Here is a 21,472-nt window from a genome sequence, read left to right as displayed (position 1 = left end):
CTGTCTGAGCACTTCCTCAATATTTAGGCAATTGTAGTTCAAGTGTAACAAGGTGACGCAATAAGTTATTTTGTTCTTCTGTTTCTACACAATGTTTGACTGCTTAAATGTGCAAAAATACAAAAACAACAAAATCCAAAGGTGACAAAAATGGCTTAAAAGTGTTTTAATATCTCCACCTTAATTTTAGGCAACACTACAAAGACATTCAAATAATAGGACAGCAACGTTCACACTTTTCCGTTTCAACAATACAAAATAGATTGCAACATCCTTCAGAAATAAAATAAGCAATACCTATATGATGCTCTTGGTAAATGAAATCTAACTAAAACTGCACAATAATTCTCTCACATTTAACTTTTAAGCCAAAGAGTTGTGCAATTGTCCCTTCCCTGTCCTACATCTCTGTGAAGTAAGATCATTACCTGACAAAACAACTCATAAATGTTCCCCTTTGTCTTCTGTAATACACAACATGATGCAGGCACAAGGAAGAAAGTCAAAGGACTAGTAACCACTTGATCATTACAGTAGATATTCAGTCTTACATTTTTTTTTCTGACTAAAGCTTCTCTCTTCTGCTAACCATACTCTGGAAGAAAAAAGATTACTAGGCATATTTAAATGATAAAATTATGGCTGCATACAGTAATTGTCATTTCGTAAGTGCTTCATTCCCTCAGCATGCTACAGACTGTGCAACATATGACGTCTCTCATCAAAGACTTCCTCTCCGCAGAGAGCTTCATGGGGACCTCCCAACCTCCCATCAAGTTTGTGGGTTCTTGACAAATCTTCATGACATATTCAAGGGGGGGAGGGGGGGGGGGGGGGGGGAGTTATTTTTGTCTCGTTTTGAACGTGTGGTGCAGGGCCTTTGGTTGGATTTTAAAACTCTTTTGTCCCGGCTTCCTCTGATTTTCGAAACGTATTAGAGGGAAATGTCGCTTTACAGGAGACTCAAGAGGGAGCAAAAAGGGCTTGAAGAGTTCAGGAAGGACCTGTGAGGGTTCTCTCAATGGCGCCACACTATTTTATTACTAATGTGTCGGGGTTTTTTAGGCACAATGAACATCACAGTACAGTCAGTCTTCTCTGATCTCTCTCACAGTTTCAAAGCCTCAACATAAACCTCATCTTTTTTTAACATAGACTGAAAAACACATTAGAGTGTACAAACGTCATGCACCTATGTTAGCTCCGTGAGTCGGATGGTAAAATTGAACTGGCCTGAAAAGCAGAAAGGTTCAGTCTCTTTTTTAAAGAGAAAATAAAGCGCAAGGTGCTGATGTTTAAACTGTACTGGAGGCGTTCATATCAGAGCACCTCTAATACATAAACAATACAACTGTGGGCGACAGTGGCGGTTTAACTATTGTGAATGAACATGGAGGGGTGGTCAGTAGTTAGTGTGCAATTATACTGAAATGGAATGATGCAATCAGTAACTTTCATGATTTTTTTTTTTTTACTGAGCCAATTTACTTTGCACACTTTAAAAAGTACACTAAATCTGCAGGAAATCGCTACATGGGAGAAGGATTTGCAGTACAGATTCTCAAACTTTCAGTCTCCTCCTCGACATGTTATTCCTCTTAATTCAAGGGTAGACATGTAACATGTAAAGTCAGTTATATTCATATGTGTATAGCTGCGTGTTAAGATTGTTTTCGAGATAAGAAAAAGTTTAAAGTTGTGACATTCTACCAGTCTCTAAACTAGCAAACGCCCCCACTCTGAGGGCAGAGGTCAAGCGCTCGCTGCTTCCTCTTTCTTGTCTTTTTTGCCCTCCCCCTCCCCTTCGCCTGTGTCGCTGACGTCCCGTCGCCGCTTGCGGTTGCGAGCGTTGGCTTTGGACGCAGGCAGGGACTCCATGCCCAGAACCTTGTGGATCTGACGGAAAGCGAGCAGCCGTAGTGCATGCTGGAACCGAAGAAGAGAGAAAAGAAATGTAGGTTTTAAACAAAACTGCTGATGTGCTTTGAGATGCTCAATAAACACTGAATGGCAGCTTTGGGAACGTACCTGCGCACTGGCGGTGATGTCCTCTCTGGCTTGAAGCATCATGCTTTCCAAAGCGTCTGTCGGCTCTTTCTCACAGGGGTCGAGCAAACCTGGTCCGTCTGAGTAAGGGGAGGGAAACGAGAAATATTAATGTGACAGAAGAGATGAGAAATAATGAATCATCAAGGTGTGGTGGCGTTTATCAACTGGAGAGATTTTCTGAACTCTACTTATTCGTATAACATACGTATATCTGTCGGACCTGGCAGCAGGATGCCTGTGGAGATGCACTCCAGCACCCTGCGCATGGCCTCCCCCGGGCTGAGCGGGCCTGTAGCGCTGCTGATGACCTTCTCCACCAGCAGCTCCATTGCCTGGAGAAAGAAATACAATTTTTGCTTATTGATACACCTCTTCCTGTCACTGTCACATCTCTCACACCTTATATGATATTATATGATATACACATTATAAAGTGTGCCAAAAGTATTAATGTAAATGTTTTCAGCAAACATGATAAGGGACAGGTGAAGTCACTTACCCAGCCGGGCATCTTCCCCCAAGTGGGCACTCGCTGACATAAATCTCTCAGCACCCGAATGATGATCACACAGGACTGCAGCCCGTTGGCGCGAGCCTTTAGAGATTAAGACAAAAAACAAATGAGAAAATAAAAAAAAATAAACTTAACATTGTGATCAATATTAGATAAATTGAACTTCTGACGACACCATTGTAAATTTAACTGGTGACTGTAAAATGTAAGTTTTAAATAAGGATGTATGATTCTACTCTAAACTTCAAATTGCTATTAGAGATTGTTAACAAACAGCTAAAATCCATCCCATAGTAGTGACACAGTCACAGTAACTTGTTAAAATAGGAAAATAAATCTACAAATTAGATGTTATTGAAATAAAACACTGTCTTTATTATAGTGGGAAGGTTTTCTGGTTATAATGGGAGGCTTCTGCATTGAGATTTTATCCAAAGTTATAAGAACAACAGGAGGTCAGAAACAACATTTTAACAGTAAATGAACAAAAAAAACCAAAACGAACAAAAAAAAAAAAAAAAAAATCACAGAACAAGCAGCCCCACAAGAAATAACCGAACAGGAATTAATTTGAATGCCAGTAAACCAATGTGGTTTTTCTTCTGTAGTGCCAGAGAACAAACAAAGTAATGTCTGCTTACAACATACAACTCTATTTACTATATTGCTTAACATCGATGATGGCGTCATTCCATTTAGCTGCACCCGTAATAACAAGGCCCTCTCACAGCTAGATGGAAAGAAGTCATTATAAAGGTTATTAGTTAAACCTGTGTTTGACAAGTTGAAGTTTTCATCTGCTGTAAAAAATGTATTTGATGAAGACCTTTTCCACAGCTGACAATTTGACATTTCATAATAGGAAAGGCACTGGTGTAGCTAATTAAAAAAACATTAATAACAGATATTATTTATTAATTACAGCGACTATGAGTAAAATAAGTCAAAACTGTGAAAAAAGGTCTATTCTTGTGAATAAAACAATAACAATTTCCAGCAGGGACTGAAACAGTAACCAGAAATGATGGCAGCAGGATACACTACTGTAAATGATGATAAAGTGTTTGTGATGCGTTTACCTGAAACCATTTGGCGTGACGGAGAGCAGCCAGGTATTCCAGACATTTCTTCTTATTCAGAAGATCAGGAGGGTCCTTCTCAGCCACACCTGATGGAGATAATATGTACGGACTTACAGCAAAACTAATGCAAGACCCAGAAGATCACAGACAATAAGTCACAAACTGTTACTGCTGATGTACAGTCGCCGAACCAGGGACAAAATTACAAAAACACTGGAAACATTTATCTGATGTGACCAGACACTTCCATGAATCCTTAAAAACTGTTTTGTTTCAGTTTGTTTGGTGAGAAAATTATATAATATATAAGAACAAAGCAAGAAATTTGACCATCAAATAAGGAAGACTTGTGTGTGTTTATATGTTTTACAAATATTCTGAGTGGAAGAAATAGCAAAAAAGTAGAGCGGAGGGTGACAGACACATGCAAACAAAGACGGAAATCCAAGGCATTCAGAGAGAAGACAGGTGGGTTTTTGTTTAATCTTTAGTTAATTTTGTGAATTTGTTGCCTACCCTACTAATTTTATAATTAATTTGGATCCAATTATCATCAGCCAGAGTACGCCTTTCTCTAGAAAGACATTTTGACTCGTGAAACACAAGTGTAACTAATAACATTAATAATGTCCATTCATCCATCTTCTGACGCTTATCTGGGAACGGGTCGCTGTGGCATCAGACTGAGTAAGGAAACCCAGACATCCTTCACCCCGGCAACGCCCTCTAGCTCCTCCTGGGGGATCCCAAGGCATTCCCAGGCCAGAGGAGATATGTAGTTCCTCCAGCATGTTCTGGGTCTGCCCCGGGGTCTCCTACCAGTTGGACATGCCTGGAACACCTGCAGAGGGAGGCCCAGGTGCCCAAACCACCTCAGCTGGTTCCTTTTGATGCGAAGGAGCAGCGGCTCTACTCTGAGCTCCCCCCGGATGTCGGAACTCCTCACACGATCTCTCAGACTAAGCCCAGAGACTCTCCGGAGGAAACTCATTTCGGCCGCTTGTATCCGTGATCTCATTCTTTCAATCACTACTCAAAGCTCGCGACCGTGGGTGATGGTCTGGACGCAGACCGACTGGTAGTGAAGGAATTCAAGTATTAATAACGTCCACGTTGCATTCAGGTGCATCAGTGCCGGGGTGATTGTACTGAGCCACTTTAAACTGGTGCAGAGCCATCGTTAATGTTATTAATTACACCTGTGCTTTTCCTGCTTTAACAAGTCTAAATGTCTCTACAAGAAAGGTGCATTAAAGACAGATTTTTCTGTCATTTAACTAATTTCAGATATACAGCTACTTCTCCTGATCATGAAGTCTCATCAATATCAACAACTCGTAAATTACATTTTTCAGTTGTTCAGGAACTAGTCATGAATCTGCATCTTTTCATTCATTCACCAAATGTCAAAATCAGTTTTCTTCACTTTACTGCCAATTGCTCCCTTTGCGTGGAAAATTTCCAATTATTTTCTAAGAGAATTATTAATAGGTAAAAAAATTTTTTAAGTTGTTTCAACTTCTTTTAAAAACTTCCTTCACTAAACTCAAACAGAGTGTTTTGGATTTCCTCTTTTCTTGCACTGGATCATCAGCTTTGCATGAGTGCCTGACTGTCACAGACATGTTAGATCAAAAAATGTCACTTTAGAGCAATTAACAACTGAAACATGGACTTTTATCTCCTTGGAGTCGGGTATTTGGAAATGAGATGTGTGTTTTGTTCTCATTTTATACCAAATGTTTTTAGTCTGGCTTCCATTACTCCTCTACAACAGACCTTTCTCACAGCAGACATTTTGACTTGTCATAGCAGGAAAAGCACAGTTGAACATGATAACATTAACGATGGCTCAATTCCATTAAAAGGAAGTTATACTGGTGTAACTTTGCCAGGTTCAATAATTTGGAAACACTATTCAGCCATCATTAATGTTATGAAATGTACATGTACTTTTCTTGCTTTGTCACATCAAATATCTGCTGTGAAAAAGGTTGATTATGTTTCAAAGGAAGTTTCTCTTGCAGATAAAGGCACAAGAGTGAAGATACTTCCTTCCCTTCATGCCTCCATATTTTAAAAAGGTAACAACATCAAAAATCAAGCCAATTTAAGTCAAACCTATTAAACACAATATGACAAAGCCAGAGATTAACTAAATTAGTAGTGCTAAAAATGGGAGAATACAAAGTTATGTTTGTTTTTTTTTTTTTTTTAAAAAAAAGCTTTTGTCTATGTTGAATTTATGAAATAATAAAACGTGTGTGGACAGAATTTGAGGACAAATTTAAAAGACACATTTACAAGACTGGTCACCTAAAAAATGACAAAGTCCAGCTCTCTCTAAAACATTCAATGTGGTTACTGATGACTGCCATGAAGAAATATTTCGTGACAGCAGCCGTCGGGCTTTCCACACTTCCATGTTCACTAGAACTGTAGCAACAACAGAGGACATTAGCTTTCTTACAGGGGAAATACAAAACAAAAACAAAGCCACTTTTTCTTTTTTGAAGTCTACACTAGCATACCACTTAGAATCACGACCCATATTTATCAGGCCTCTTAGAGTCTGGATTTAGCAGCAGCTGACTCCCTCTGATGACAGCTGAGAGGGTTTTCCTACTCTGAAAAGCTTAATAAACATGGGCGACCTGGTGTCTTTTCATTTTACCGTTCTTAGTGGTATGTGTACAAGTGTGGTCTTCAGGATTAGCCATTAGCTTGTCTAGGTCTGCTGATACAGAATTAGGGGCACTGATCAACAAACCCAAACAAAAGTAAAATAAAAAATAATAATAAATAAAAGACAGCGGCCACAGAAAACATTTCTAACATGTTTTCCAAATGGGAAAAACACATTACAATGCTGACAGTTGTTGGAGCAGGTGGAGGAGTGTTTGCAACACAATGATCTTGAAAATGAGCTCAATGACAACAGATTTACTAATGCTGTCTGATTATTATTTAAACACGGATCATTGTGAGGCGATAAAATGACACTCCAACACCTTATCATCGATAATGCCGCAAATATGATGCAGGGATGAGAGAAAAGGGAATGAGAAGTCACTGGACCTCAAAATCCCCCTCATAGTATCATCGCCAAAATGCAACAAGAAGCAAAACTTTTTTTTTTTTTTTTTTTTTTTTTAAATCAAGCCTCAAAACTAACAATATTTATTGAATAGTGTCACCGTTTGATGCATTTTCATCCCTGGGCATTATCTGAACAGTGATCATCGCTTTTCTCTTATAGTTTCCCAAAAGGTTTTTATCTGAGCGTGTGTTCACAAGATAAACACACACCCTAGTGGCACAGAAAGGTCGGAGAGCCCGGCTTTAGATTCCCATGTTGTGGAAAAGAAATAAAGAAATTGGGGGTCTAGTGTAACTGCAAAAAATGGGGGAAATGAAAAGAGTGGGACAAATGAATGTGAGAGTTAATTCTTATTTTAGGAGTTAAAGAAAAAAAACAACAACTTGAATGTGGGCTTGGTTAAAGTCCCACCTCTCATTCAGTAATTTAAGAGCTTTTCAGCCTAAAATTTTAGGCTGCTACCAGGTGGAAGGGTGGAGCGGGGGGTGGGGGGGGAGTGGGGGGGTATATAAGTGTATTACACACAGCGCTAACATTTGGTTGGTACTGAAAGCTTTTGGCTTCTCTAACCTTTCTCAGCCGCTTTTCCTCCTGCCTGCTTGTCCTTCTCAGCAGCAGGGTCCTCCCTCATCAGCGGCGAGGTGAGAGAAATGGTCACCTGCATTTTGGGCTCCTTGCTTGATAATATCACGATGTTCGCCTCCTCGGGGTGAGCCTGCACCTCATACTGATCTTCAGAAAATGTCTGCCGGTTAAAAGGACACTTGGGATTACTCACTACAGAGGAGGAGGGGTGTCGGGGGGCAAAGAGTAGCCTTGTCTGGCAAGGATACAGGGCAATGCTGTAATGTTTTTAACCTCAGGTTGTGCAATTTTTTTTTTTTTTCAAGGCTATTGAGATTACAGTTCCCTTTTTTTAAGCAGGGTTAGTGGCATGAACAAAAATATCTCTCAACAATTAGTCATCAGCAATATCTTTGTAATAATAATACTAATAATAATAATAATAATAATAATGATAATATTTAGGAAAGGAAATCAGGCGGTTTAAGAAGAAAAACCCCATCTCACTCTGTAGGATTCAGGTGTCATAACCAGGCAGTGAATCTAAAGATCAGTGAAAAGCTCCTTTAATGAGACACTCGTTACAGCTAGAGTAGGAGGGAGGAAGAGTGAGCAATTACAACACATCACAACCTTCAGGTTGTCATCATAGCTGTATTTGGTAGCAATCCTCTGTGGGCCTTAAATGGAAATGCCATTAAATTAAGTAATTCACATGGGATTTTCTCTTTAGCCTGAGGGAAATTCAGTCATTTTTGAACATGGAAAAATTCCTCCCAAAGCCAGAATCCACACGGTATTCCCTAAGATGTCATATTAAAAGGATAAACAGCCCAGATGTGCTGTAACAACAACGAATGAGAAACAGACTGAATGGAGTTATAAACGTTACCTTTACAGAGTGGTAGTTACTGTAACTCTACTGATTTCTCTTTTACAGCTTAGAAGTTTATAATCATTGTGTTTCTGGCTGTGGGAGATAGTTGTACATGTTCACTAATGAAACATGAACTCCTCTGGAATATGAGAAAAACCCATCTAGGATGAAGGGAGTCTTTGCAGTTGAAGTTTTCTGGGTTTTTGTGTCTTGTATCTAAAAATATGTGAGTTTACTGACATCATTACATCACAATGTTTTCAATTATCTTTGTTGTTCCCTTGCTCTACAACAAAAAGACAAAAGGGAAATCCTGTGGTTCCCATTCTATTTATATAACGTAAAAGTCATTCAGTCCCTCAGGATGCAGCTCTTATGACAAGTCATAAGGCAGTGTAGTCCACCTGACAAATATAACTTCCTCGTTTTAAAAATACGCTGCACTTCACATATTTAGAAAACTACTGGGAAAACCAGCACAGTACGCCTTTTTTCCTGCCATTTTTTGTCAGATTTGTCTCTACAGTCCTCCTATATGATCCCATACCCACCTATAATATTTAAGGTAAAACCTAAACTGTAAGAATATTAATGTTGTGAATTCCTCAATCCTTCCCTCCTTCAGCCTCATGCACAGCATGGGAAGTCTTTCATTTCCCTTCAGTTTACTGGTGAGGTTTTCTTACCGCCAGTTCCTTGGGCAACTGCTTAGCGATGTTCTTCAGTAAAGTGATGGTGGGTTTCTTAGCGGTCAGCAGGATGAGTTCAACATTTCTGTCTCCACGAAGCAGCAGGCCTTTGGCCAGGATGCCCACCCTCATCACGCCTTTTAGCAGCCGTCCTGAGTTCTCAGTACTGTCAGAAGAGGGAAAAGGCCAAGATAGAGACTTTAAGAGCAGGTTTTACACACATATTATAAACACAAAGCTTCAACAGAACCTGTGTCGATCTCTATTAGATATATATCTTTATCTATCTATCTATATGTCTGTTGGATCAGATACATGCATAACTTAAAGCTAAAGTGGTAACATTTGCGGCAACTTTTATTGTTGATGGCTTCTATATTCACCAGATCACAGATACTCACTGATACTTTTGCATTTCTGTAGCTCAAATCAATAAAAGTGCTTTTAGGTTTTAACGTTTTCCCAAATGTGTCAGCAAAAAATAATCTGCCAAAATTGACGTTTTACCCCTTTTCGTCTCCACTTTCAGTAGCAGCAGTAGTAATTTCTGGTGTCTCCTTCTCCAGCAGGGAGTCGGACACCAGTTTTAGGGCTCTCTCAGAGTGGGAGACAATCCTCTGAACAGCCTGCAGCTCCTCCTCCACCGGGTAAATGGTGGAGTGTTTAGCCATGATGTGGCGGTCGTCCGGGGAGTCAGGCCGCCGCACACATGTCTGAAGGAAGTGGGTGAATAAAAAAAATTCATCACACTACAAAACTGAGGGGAACGGGAATAAAATAAAAGCTTCTACAGTAGATTTGAGCCAATTTTAATTTTTTGAAGTGAAAGCACAACAAAGCAATCGCGAAGCTCACCAGTAGAGGGGGGACAGGCATACCCGGGCGACTCATCAGTGGTGGAGGAGCCATCCTGCGTCTCTGCTCCCCCCAGTACATCTGCTCCTCCTCCATCCTTCTCCAATACATGTCCTCCTCATATCTCCTGCAGGAGAGGGGGACGGATGTGTCACTAGAGCAGAAAAAGTCACTTATTTCCAGAGGGCAATGGTCATGGCTGCCAAAAACAGTAGTCAATAAAAACATTTAAAAGCATTTAAAAAAAACTTTATCAAAAGCTCTACTGTGATCTAATTCCTCTTATAACAAAACAATAAGCCTGGTAAATTAAGAAACTTTATGAGGTGGCCCCTAAAAGTGCCATTTATGATAAAATCTAATTCAATGTTAACAACTTTCAGTATCTTATTATACATGCAAGAGAGATCATATGATTGACCAGTGTCAGAGAGAGTCGAGAGAATAGGAAGCGTCTATAAAAATACTGTAAGAAATTCCCTTTTTTGTCCACATCTACATGCGTCAGTCTTACAGTCAGCTGATTAACTTAAGCACTTCCCCTTCACTGGTATTACCTGGATGAATTTATATTTTCTTTTTCTGTCTGTTCTGTGCAAACATGGGAAACTTAAGACTACATAAATTTAGATCTCTGACTGAATCTAAATGTCCAACCTCAAGACTTGTGAACTGAACCCTTGTGACTGTTCACCATCATCACATGAAGTCTGTGAGGGCACCAGGCCACAACAGGAATAAAATTTCTGAACGGTTCTTAACTGTACTGATATTGGCAAATTATGCAAAATAAACCTCCAAACATCAGTAAACTTACGGGACCAGATGTCTTCAAAGATAAATATCACTATGGCTTATAAATTGTGTAACTTATTAATGATCAGTTTATTTTGCTACTCACAGACTTCTCAGGAACCTAAGTCTTTTAAGAGAAGTGAAGCGTGGACATTTGGATTCAGGCTTTATTTTTGTCTGGAAGTCCTACCTCATCTCCATGTGCCAGCGCTGCTCATCGTCTCTCTGTCTCTTCAGCACCGCCTTCTGCTTCTGCTTCTTCAGTTTGCTCTCCTGCAGCTTCCTGGCCCGGTTACTGGGCTTGATCTCCACAGGAAGCTCTGGATTCACTTTCTTCTACAGAGCGAGCCAGAGGACGACAGAAGAAATGTAAGGGGAATGCAGCCAGAGAGTCGGGACACATGTGAGCCTGCACTTTGTCAGGCGATTCCCACACTTACATACAATACAGACAGAATAAAAAATAAAGTGAAAATTCAATCTGAGCTCTGCAGAATGAAAACCTTCAAAGACAAGGCAAGAAACATTAAAAAGGCCAGTTTTTTCACACCTCCAGATCTCTCTGCGATTGCTCATTTCGTGCATCAAAACAGGCGTTCACACAATAATGTCATTGTCGACATATTTAAAAAAGAGTTTTCCGGGGATTAGTTTAAGCCTGGGTTAAAGGCTGTAAATCTGTCAGACTAGTTTATCCGTTCTACCCAACTCCTTATCAGATAATGGTTGAAATTTTTGTTTTTTCTTTGCAGGAAGAAGGAAGGAGAAGAAGGGAGAGATTACAGTTTACCCACGGTGTTAGTGTTTCAGTGTGGATAGAGACAGTTTGGAAAACTACCTGAAAACACTTCTGTGTATGGAACCAAGTTTGAGAGTCCCAGTTATATAATACCAGAAACACTGAAAGCCTATTCCTCAACTTTACAGATGAAGGTTGCTCATTATGCGTCTGTGGTTGTGATAACTGGAGCTGATTCCTGTCTGATTGTGGATAACCAGTCAGACAGGAATCAATAGTGATGCTCTAACTTTCTTACTTTGTACTGCAGTCTGTGTCTTCTTCCCTTCAGGTGCATGTCTTTAGCGTTTGGGTCGTTGAAGCTACATTCACACAATTTACAGTGGAATCGGATCACTTTGCCGTCATCGTTACGAACCTGAAAGACAGAAAGTTTAGATGAATATACAAGTAGTATATTAGTATATAGTATCTCAACATTAAAGTACAATGTAACTGTTATTAGAATTATATATAAATATACTGTATTATATATATTTCCCAACATCATCACAACTGAAGCTTGACTAAAAATGTTTTCTTGTTTCTGAAGCCAGAACTGATATTTGGAAGCACAAATTCTTTAATGAAAATATTGGCCCAGTATTAATTACAAGACCCTGACATTTGTGTTCAAGTGTTGCTTTTGTGTTCATGTCGTAAAGTCCTGTGAACAACACAAAAAGCTGCACAAATTATATAATAATAAAAATGTTTCTAAAATAATCTAAAGCAATTTTTACTTTACAATATACAGTAACTTTTTTGACACACCAGCAGTGGCCATTATTACTCCTCAGATATACTGCACTGGTTAGGATACATTTATGAGTGATATCAGGATAATTTTTCTTTTTATTTCCTGCTTACCTCCTCTACATAGTCGTGTCCGACTGGCTGAATGTCTCCCTGGCCCCCGGCTCTGTCGTTGTCCTCGTCGTCACTCTGAGACTCCATCTTCTGAACTGACTGTTGCATCGGCTCCTCCACCTTCGCTGCTACCACCACCGCTGATGCTGCTGCTACCGGAGCGCTGGCTGGCTTATTGGCTGTGAAGCAGGCAAGATGTCGCAGTTTAAAGCACTAACTATGATGTAACAAATACATGATATATACCAATACCATATGCCCCTTTGTTAGGGAAAAAAAACATTTGTATTACACTTAAATTAATACTTATATTGAAGGGTTCTACTTCAAATGCTAATAAATGACTTTGAGGGGAAAATTGTTCAATATAGGTTCACACTTCAAGGTTTAAAAACTCTGTTGAAGTGTGAGTTTCTTTCAAAACCCATATGAGTTTTGATTTAAACCTTTAAATGGTGGGTCGGTAGGGGATGGGAAGTGGGTAGGAAATCATAAACATCAGAATGGGACTAGATATTAAAGTGCTCTAAGTTGACAAACTTACAAATGACAGTTATTTTGGAAGGAGCTGGTTTCTTGACTGGTGCTGTTGTTTTAGCCGTGGCGTTTACAGCCATCTGTTTGGGTGTAGCAGCAGGAGATGAAGTGGTTGAGACCGAGGCAGGAGCGGAGGTGGAGGCTGGAGGTTTCCCAGCTGTCGAGGTTGTGATAACCGGAGCAGAATTCACCAACACCGGCTCCGTTGAAGGTATAGGTTTGCCCAGCTTGGTGTGAAGTTTCACCACCTTTCCAAGGTTGACAAAGAGAGACAGAGTGAGATACAACCATTTAAGGCCGCTGATACTTAATCCCATCGCAGATCCCTGGGGGAGGTTTTGTTCTGAGACTTGGCAGCTCGGAGGGAACATCACATGAGTACACCACAGTCGTGTCCAATAATGAAAGCATGTTGTGTTGAGTCTTCTGAAAGAACTACGAAAACTCAAAGACAAAAGCATCACAGCTGTGCTAACCTTCTGGTGTTTGGCCCCGCGGATATGGGCGGCGTAGGCGTCCACTCCAGTGCAGGAGACGTCACATAACTCACAGCGTAACTGGGTCTGGACCCCTCTGGGCCCGTTGCTGGCCCCCGTCTGCCCCCCAGACTTCAGGGCTGCCTCCTTTTTCTTATGCTTCTGGCCCTCTAGATGCTCCCGGTACGTCTGATTCAGTAAAACATACCAGTTAGTCGAATGGAAGCATGAAACCATAAATTACACATAAAGAAAAAAAGTCAAATTTGTTACTTTTTCACTGGATATCACAAAATAAACTCAAGAGAGAATGAAACTAATGTTCTCTAGTCTCACATCTTAATAATGTAACATATTTGTTTTATTTTTTGTATTCACTGCACCACAGAGAGAGGGCTTTATATTGAAAGCTTATGAACAAAATCTTGCCATTATAAACTCCTACCTGCGGGCCCGCACAGCTGATCTTGCAAATTTCACAGTAATGGAGCTGGGGTTGCTTCGGAGGCCCTTTAGGCTTCTGCAGCTTGTTCTGGTGAAACGTGGGTTTCTTGTAAGTGTTTCCGGCCGGAGCTGTCACCATGTTGCTGCCCGAGTTGCTCCAGGAAGAGCTTGTGAGTTGCTTGGGGGGCGGCTGGATGGGGGGCTGGGGCTGTTGGGGCTGCTGTGGCTGCTGGGGAGGAGGCTGCGGCTGGGAGAGAGTCTGCTGGGCCGGCTGGTAATAGGAGGGGGTGGATGTGGAGGTGTAGCCGGTTGAATCATAACTGGAGTAGCTAATGCCTAAGGGTGAGAGAGCAGGAGCAGAGAGAGTGAGAGCAGAGAAAAGCGGGATTTGGGTCACACATGAACAGCCACCAGTCACGCTGGCAATAAGTAAGATGTATTTTAATTTCACCAGAGGCTGCATCAAGGCCAACTAAAGATCAAGAAGGATCGCAGTCGCCTTTGATGGGTGTTAAAAATGTACAAAGAAATCCCGACTTCAACCTTTAATTAACAAGATAAAAATAATTGTATACACCTGTCCCAGCCACTAACAATCAGCTCAGGCTTTTGTTCAGCATCAAAGACACTCTTGGCTTACTTGGTCTTTATTCTTATCCACTGCAACACACAGTGGATACGACGCAATCTTAAGAAACAACCTGCACTGAAAACACAGTCACTCACTAAAGCTGGACACAACAAAGAAGAAACATATCAGCTCTTCTGTGCCAGTAAATAACGTCACATTAAGCTCTCACTTATGTTTTTACTGTAGCTGAGTTGGATGACTTGCATTGTTTTTTACATAATTAATAATATCACAATATACAATAGACTCACCTTTTTGAAAACTGTTTTCATTGCATATCATTTTTGACACAATAATCCTTTCAGTCAGTCATTGCACCTTTATTTTAGCAGCTATGATCAATATCTTTATTATAGCGATGGATCACATGACCACTTTTATGTGAGGGGGGATTGCGTGAAGTGATAAGCTCACAGGTAATCATCAATGACATTTTTCATTTTATTGGAAACAACCAGAACTGAACTGAACTGAATTATATTTGAAAGAGAAAACCAGAAATGGATTTTTGAGTCGCAGTATTTTATTGTTCTTTAGAGAGACTGTGAGAGACTTTTGGGGGATTATAAAAATGTTTCGCTCAAATATATGAATATTATTGCTTTGAGTTTGATGTTTGGGTTTATACTGTTTATGTTCATTCAGTGTGTAGAGTGTCATGTCGAGTATTGCTGCATCCTTCGTGAGGTTTGACTAAACCAGAGGTTTTCAAAGTGGGAGGCGGGCCTCACCAGGGGGGCTCCAAACAGTTTCAGGGGAGGCTCAGTGATAGAAGTGAAAAAATATTACATTAGTTATCAAAAGGAGATCACATAGAATAGCCTAAATGTGTGTGATCTGGTTAAAGAGATAGTTCAGAGATACAGTAGTTTTGGGGAATTTTACTGTTTTTCCCACTTTCTCAGAGTCAGAAACTAATAAATGTCTTCAGACAGACCTTTTTTATGTATTTGGTGTAGTCTGAAGTATGTCAAACCGCAATATCAGGATATCTTGGCTCAACTGTTGAGTGTCTATGGGATCAGATAACATAATCATGATCCCATAGGCATCCAGGAATTGAGCGAAACTTTTCCAAGCTTTGTCTGAGGGGATGCCCACAGTCTCAGACTTTGAATACCGCTGGTCTTGAAATTTTTTTTTTTTAAAAAAAAGACTTCTGACAAAATCTCAAATGCCAGGAGAGTGACCTGGCTGATACTTACAACTGCAAATTTACAGTTTGATTAAACTTTCTCTAATCAGGGTCATTTCCAGAGCCGGATATTTCCCTTCGTGGTTGATGTAGACCAAAAACAGTGACCAGGAGAGTAAATCTTTCAACAGGTGGCCAGTGGTTAATGTTGCTCCGTATTTGCCGAATGTGTGATAGGCAAATGTTTGCCAAGTTCAGAGACAATGTGTCAGTGTTGTGTTTACAGCTTGTGTTTCTGCTGCCTCCTAGTGGCCAAAAAAAATTTGGTTTGCAGGTTTAACTTCATATGTATTTATTTCTGTACTTATTTTACTTTGTACAGCCAACATGTTGGGTAAATCCCATCTCTTATCTTACCTGAGTAGGACGTGGCTGAGACAGAGGAGCTGAACGTGGAGCCGAGGGTGTAGGAGGAGATGGGTGTGGGAGGCTGCTGGACACTGGTGGATACTGGGTAGATGTTGTAGCTAGTGGACACAGAGCTGGAGGGGGCCAGTGGTTTCAGGGCTGTTACCTGCCTCTGGGGTGGAGGAGGCTGGCTGTACACAGTGGTGGGGGCTGGACTGTAAGCGCTCTTCACTCCTACTGAAACAGGAAGGGGGATCGCGGGAGTGATGGAGCAAAGGGGAGAGAGGAGAGAAAAGAGAAGAGGTGGAAAAGAAGGTCAGCAGCGGAGAGCAAAAGAGATCCGACGCATCCGACACATCCTCTGGGATGGCCTGTCAAGAGTTTTTGGCAAGGCGGACAGGATCCTCATTTCACTACTAAATGAGCACCAGACACATTCCACATGTATCATATAACCCTCGAAAAGTGCAAAGTAAACAACACGAACACCGTAATGACAGATGAGCGACTATTCCCACAGCAAGCCAAGTGAGGAGTGTTTATCCGAGTTCTACACTGTTAATTAGACCTGAAACACTGATTATATGAAAGTCAACATTGTGGTGAAAACTGTGCTCAAGTATTTTTGGTGAATAAAATGATAACTCGCTGGTCTTTGTTGCCTTATTGAATGTATTCTTTCATTCTGGTACCAGAAGGCAAAACAAACAGGGTGTCTTGCATACAGTTTGCTTAGAGCTCTACACCAAAACACTCACTTTATACCACAAGACAGAAAAAAAGGTTATAAAGAATTACGTATTCGGCTCCCATAGTCATCTAGTCACCAGTTTTCCCAATACACACTCACATAAAGAGGAGCGCAAGACTCATCCTTAATGTTTCAAAGGTTAATGCTCCTTATTCAAGATGTATCTACATACAGTGATTCAGAAATTACATACATTTTAAGTAAATTTCCATCACAGGATTCAAAATTACAAAGTCAAAAGTATCATGTATTTACTTGCTCTCAAACTGTGACCAATTTTTGTTAATGGTATTTAAATTATTATTCATTAGAACATGAAAACTAAACTACAATATCTTGATTTGAGATTCTTGTCGAGTAGAGCCCAACTAATGCTGGATGTCTGAGGCCAGAGCCGATACTCATATTTGAGAGTTTTAAAAAATCTGAGTCCAGCAGACATCTCTGATACAAATCCTCTGAATTTGGTCATTAAAGAACTGAGACAAAGATACAGAGTATGACATTTTACAGTTGAAAAATCCAATGTACACATCATGTATTTGTACTGCAGTTTCACCATCCAGCCCTTAAAATGACTTTAAAAAAAACAACAACTCCAGACAATTTAAAAATAAAAGTAAACTGACTCACCAGTCTGGTAGTAATTCTCTGTGGGAGTCCTCTGAGCTGGGGCTATACTTGTCTGATAGTACTGTTTATTGTCGTAGGTCGTCACGGCAGCGGGCCGTCCGTAGCTGTAGTTGTCCTGCTGAAGTTTACGAGAGAGCTTTCAATCCAATGTGAACGCAGCATCTTAAAACTGCAGCATAGCTTAATAACTATTTTTGTTTTATCAACAACAAAATGCACAGATATCATAAAACGACATTAAAGCCACAACGTGTAGAATTAGTGTTTGATTATCAAATTATTCTAATGGCTTAAGATTTTGTTTGTGGAGAAATGCTGCGGTGGAGGCTGCCTTCCCTTGATCAAACGGATGTGAATGTGCAAAGACAGCATTTATGTCAATAAGAGACGGTACCCAGGGAAGTTCATTAGAAGGCTAATAAGTAATATAATATTTTGGTTCTCTGTGAGGTGATTTAAGGTCACTTGGCCTGTGGAAGATGTTGAGACATTATTATCTCCAAAACCAGGTGCAACTGATAAAGTTTAGAGAAGTCTGAGACACCATTGCTTCTAAGATGAATCATACTTGGATCATTACCAAAGCATCAAGATCACTAATGAACTCAGCAATAATGCCAGAATAGTTTTGAATATGATTAAAAAACGAGGTGGAGAGACTAGAAAATAAGCTCCACATTAGGAGGGGTAAAGAGGGTATATAATATGATGTTTTATGATTTTGCATTAGGTTCCCGGGATCGAGGCCTCGGTTTGCTTGGTATCGCTCTTTATGCACAGTAAACCTATTCACATTGAACTCTACCAGCTTCAAGTGTATTTTTTTGAGTCTTTCTCTTAAAAGTTTTGAGTTTAATGCTATGTTGTGGGTGACCTGAAGATTTATTGGCCCATCTGAAGATTTCCCACGATAATGTAAACCGTCTTTTTTATATTGACATTGTGAGAGCACTAAAGGACATTTTTTAAATTCTAAACACAGTGGCTTTAAAAAATACTTTTAAAATTACAAAAACTGCATTATACAACATCCAAAATGACCACGTCATGCAGTGAGACATTGGAAAGCAGAAATCATAAGGGAAGCAGAAAGAGACTGACCGTGTCCGAGTATACCTGGTACGTCTGTGGGGTGGTGGTGGGCTGCGGGGGAGCTGGGGGGTCTGGCTGTCTGTAGGCATAGTCTGGGGGGGCTTGGTGGCTCTGATAGGTAGGGTAAGGGGCAGAGACCACAGGCCGGGCTGCCTGGACTGGGGCTGGAGAGTAGGATGCGGTCACTGCATGAGCCACAGCAGGAGCCTGCTGGACGCTGTAACTGGCTGTAGAGGGGTGGGAGTAGGCCTGGGGAGGCTGGGTACTGAAGAGGAGGAGAGGAGAGGGGGAGTTAGACTTCAAATTATTAAACTTTGGGAAAACCTGAGATCAGATCACATTTAAAGTGCATGTGTTTTCTTTAATAAAAAAGTCAAATACCAGCAGATATTTTTACATTCAGAGCAAAAGCTTTTTTTAATCACAGCAATTTAAATTGAATTTTGAACTGCATTCACTACAGGATCCATCTTGTCTGGTGTAACAACTTATCTGCTCAGAATATTTTGCATCCTTTTCTGTGATCATGTAAATTAATCCCAGGTGAGTTTTACATGAAAACAACTAAAGCTTTACAGAACAGCAGGATTGTTTTACAGTGCAGGCAGGTGAGTTTTATTCATTCATCTTTGGTAACAGTATAATTTTACTGCACTTTAAATGACAGAAACTACCAACACGTAACACGTAAACATCACACCTGATCGGGATGATTTAATTGCAGAAGCTCAAATAATATATGATTCACTGAGCAGACCTGCACCGACCTCTCGTTAATCTCTTGTGAGATTTGAATTGTGACAGTGATTCGGGACGCAGAGAGCGGTTACTGGCAACGACATCTGTAACTGAAGCCTCAGCATCTCTATTAAGCTTTCACTGACAGGATGGACAAGAACGTGAGAAGGCTAAAATTAAATGACGCCTTAAGGTCATACAAGAACGCACAGGGTAAACGTGCTATAAGAGTGATCTTAAATTTATCTTATAAATAAATGCTGGACAGTGTGGAAACACTGAGAAGTTGCACAGGAAACTTTTACTTCCATGCAAAGACCACCAAGAAGGGAAAAATACTTTTTTCCAAGACTGACTAGTCTGTAGCTGATGTCGAGTATCTTAATAGTTGCTCTGTATTTTCATTATCTTAGCCTTAAAATACTGAAAAAGCACGAACTGCAAATTTCCAAGATCTAATATTTAGATTACGAAAGTGTCACATACTTTGCAGTGACACACATCTAAACATTCAAGTCTGACACCGTTCCAGATATTTCAGCAGTACAAATAAAACAGAAAACAAATCGATAAATTTAGTTAAACATTCGGCTGTTGACCTACTTTTGTGTTCTGACCGATTCCTGCTACCAAAGCTCAGAAATCCGAATGTCTTATCTTTTAAATATTTTACATTTTGGACACAGGATACAGCTGTTTCCCAATGGAGAGTAAACCTTAATACTCACTCAATGCTTATGGAACTAATACTATACTACGACTGTAAATACTACAGACACTGTTACCTTATCTGCAGTAAGTCAGCATCACACGGAGACAAAAACCTTACATCTAAATTGAAGCTGTAGAAGTTGGAGCTCAATCTGGAAATAGGACTGAACCTTTAAGACAGGTCATCAGTTAATTAAAATCAGGGGAAGTAGCTCAGACTGAAGGAAACGTACAAACATTAGGCACACGTAGCTAAAACTAACACAGTCTAATCTGTTCTTGGTTGTATTTGTATGATACACTGACAGATGTGACTAATATTTAGTCTACACTGATTGATAATAAATGGGGTTTAAAGCTGCAGCGATAAGTTGATTAACCAAATGGAAATTAAACAGCAACTATTTTGATAATCGATTAATCATTACAGTCACTTTTTAGTTAGTTCAAGCCTCTCAAATGTGAGCAACTGCAGCTTTCCTCTGTTTAATGTTTATTGTAAATTAAATAGCTTCAGGGTTTGGACTGTTGGTCGGAAAAAACAAGAGATTTGAAGATGTTATCTTAGACTAAAATGGGAGTTTTTTCCCTTTTTTTTGACATTTCAAAGACTAAATGATTAATCTAGATAATATCCTTATCAGCCCTAATGGGGTTGACTAAACATGTGACACCCCTCAGTATTATGCAGTAAAACTCAACAGAACCACAAGAACAGCCTCTAAAATAACCTAAATTTGAAACAACACCTCTCTACAACAGTTTAATCAAAAACTGAACATTTTAACCTTCATAAAGGCAGCACTGACTGCAGGTCTGTTAACAAGGATTATTCATAATCTGATAACTAAATAGACGTGAAGAAGGATGCATGTTGTGTGTGCTATGGTGCAGGGAAAGCAACATCACTTCTGTTTGCCAGGTTTGGTTTCTTAAACCAACCAGAAGCATGAAATCCTCACACTTCACTGACCGCAGTGAGTCAAATGTCAATTTAATATGATCACCTGTCAAAGTGATATAAAATAATTTAACCTGTTAGACCAACTTGCCAAACAACCATCCATACTGCGAGGGTTTGACTTAGTTTTCTACCTCTAACACAAGCATCTATCTATCTAGTTTTTTCCTCTCTGGCAGCATGATTCTATTGATCAATCATCTATAATAAATGAACCGCTTGTGAGATAATAAACCCTCAGTAAAACCAGACCAGAGTTAGCTCTCCCTAATCCTAACCGCTGCCAAAATCTCACCGTCACAGCTGAAGTCAGCTCGGTTAACCGGCTGCCAGACACTAACCAGGACATCAGTGTGTCAGTAAAGTACATCGGCGGTGTTAAACCATCAGTAGAGGATGACTTTACTTTACTGGGATTCACCTAAAGTGGAGCAGCGTGTCTGGAAGCGTTGGCCTAACGTTAGCTAACTCAACTAGCGTTTCAAGCTAGCTCGTCTCTGCGCCGCCACGCAGCCAAATCCCGCCGGTGACCGACAAACACCGACGACTTGCTAATGTGACTCAAAAGTCGCGCTGACATGAAGCTGCATCAACTTGAATTACCTGTATTGCGGACCGGCACCATGTGTGAAGCCGAAATAATTGCTTGCAGCCATCTTGGCATCCCCAGTACAGTACAACGCTGACAGACAGCAGAGAGACCCTGAAACTGGCCGACAAGATAGTTCACCCCCCCTGCTGCAGCCGGTGGGAACACCGCTCTGCTACACCGGAACTGCGTA

The 21,472-nt window shown here is 40.3% G+C and overlaps 1 protein-coding gene across 10 annotated transcripts; it reads right to left on the bottom strand.

The window, feature by feature from the left end:
- Window positions 1-151: 151 nt before the first annotated feature.
- Window positions 152-21,410, bottom strand: zfr2 (zinc finger RNA binding protein 2). Of its 10 annotated transcripts, none has more exons than XM_044362668.1 (19): window positions 21,294-21,410; window positions 18,290-18,545; window positions 17,189-17,306; window positions 15,814-16,041; window positions 13,632-13,966; window positions 13,187-13,375; window positions 12,718-12,958; window positions 12,174-12,352; window positions 11,563-11,682; window positions 10,716-10,861; window positions 9,731-9,884; window positions 9,383-9,588; window positions 8,873-9,041; window positions 7,316-7,490; window positions 3,643-3,731; window positions 2,549-2,644; window positions 2,270-2,381; window positions 2,029-2,126; window positions 152-1,926 (listed from the first exon to the last, which is right to left on the bottom strand). In XM_044362668.1, the coding sequence occupies exons 1-19, from the start codon at window positions 21,344-21,346 to the stop codon at window positions 1,753-1,755; spliced, it is 3,138 nt and encodes a 1,045-aa protein (XP_044218603.1). In that variant the 5' UTR covers window positions 21,347-21,410; the 3' UTR covers window positions 152-1,752. The 10 variants fall into 10 exon arrangements, with proteins under 10 accessions (XP_044218603.1, XP_044218607.1, XP_044218608.1 ...); XM_044362672.1 differs by having other exon boundaries at window positions 9,731-9,857; XM_044362673.1 differs by having other exon boundaries at window positions 9,731-9,857; window positions 15,814-16,038; window positions 17,189-17,303.
- Between the last annotated feature and the right edge of the window lie 62 nt (window positions 21,411-21,472).

Source organism: Thunnus albacares, chromosome 9, assembly GCF_914725855.1.
Source record: "Thunnus albacares chromosome 9, fThuAlb1.1, whole genome shotgun sequence".
Lineage (NCBI taxonomy): Eukaryota > Metazoa > Chordata > Actinopteri > Scombriformes > Scombridae > Thunnus > Thunnus albacares.
This window is presented reverse-complemented; position numbering and strand designations above follow the sequence as displayed.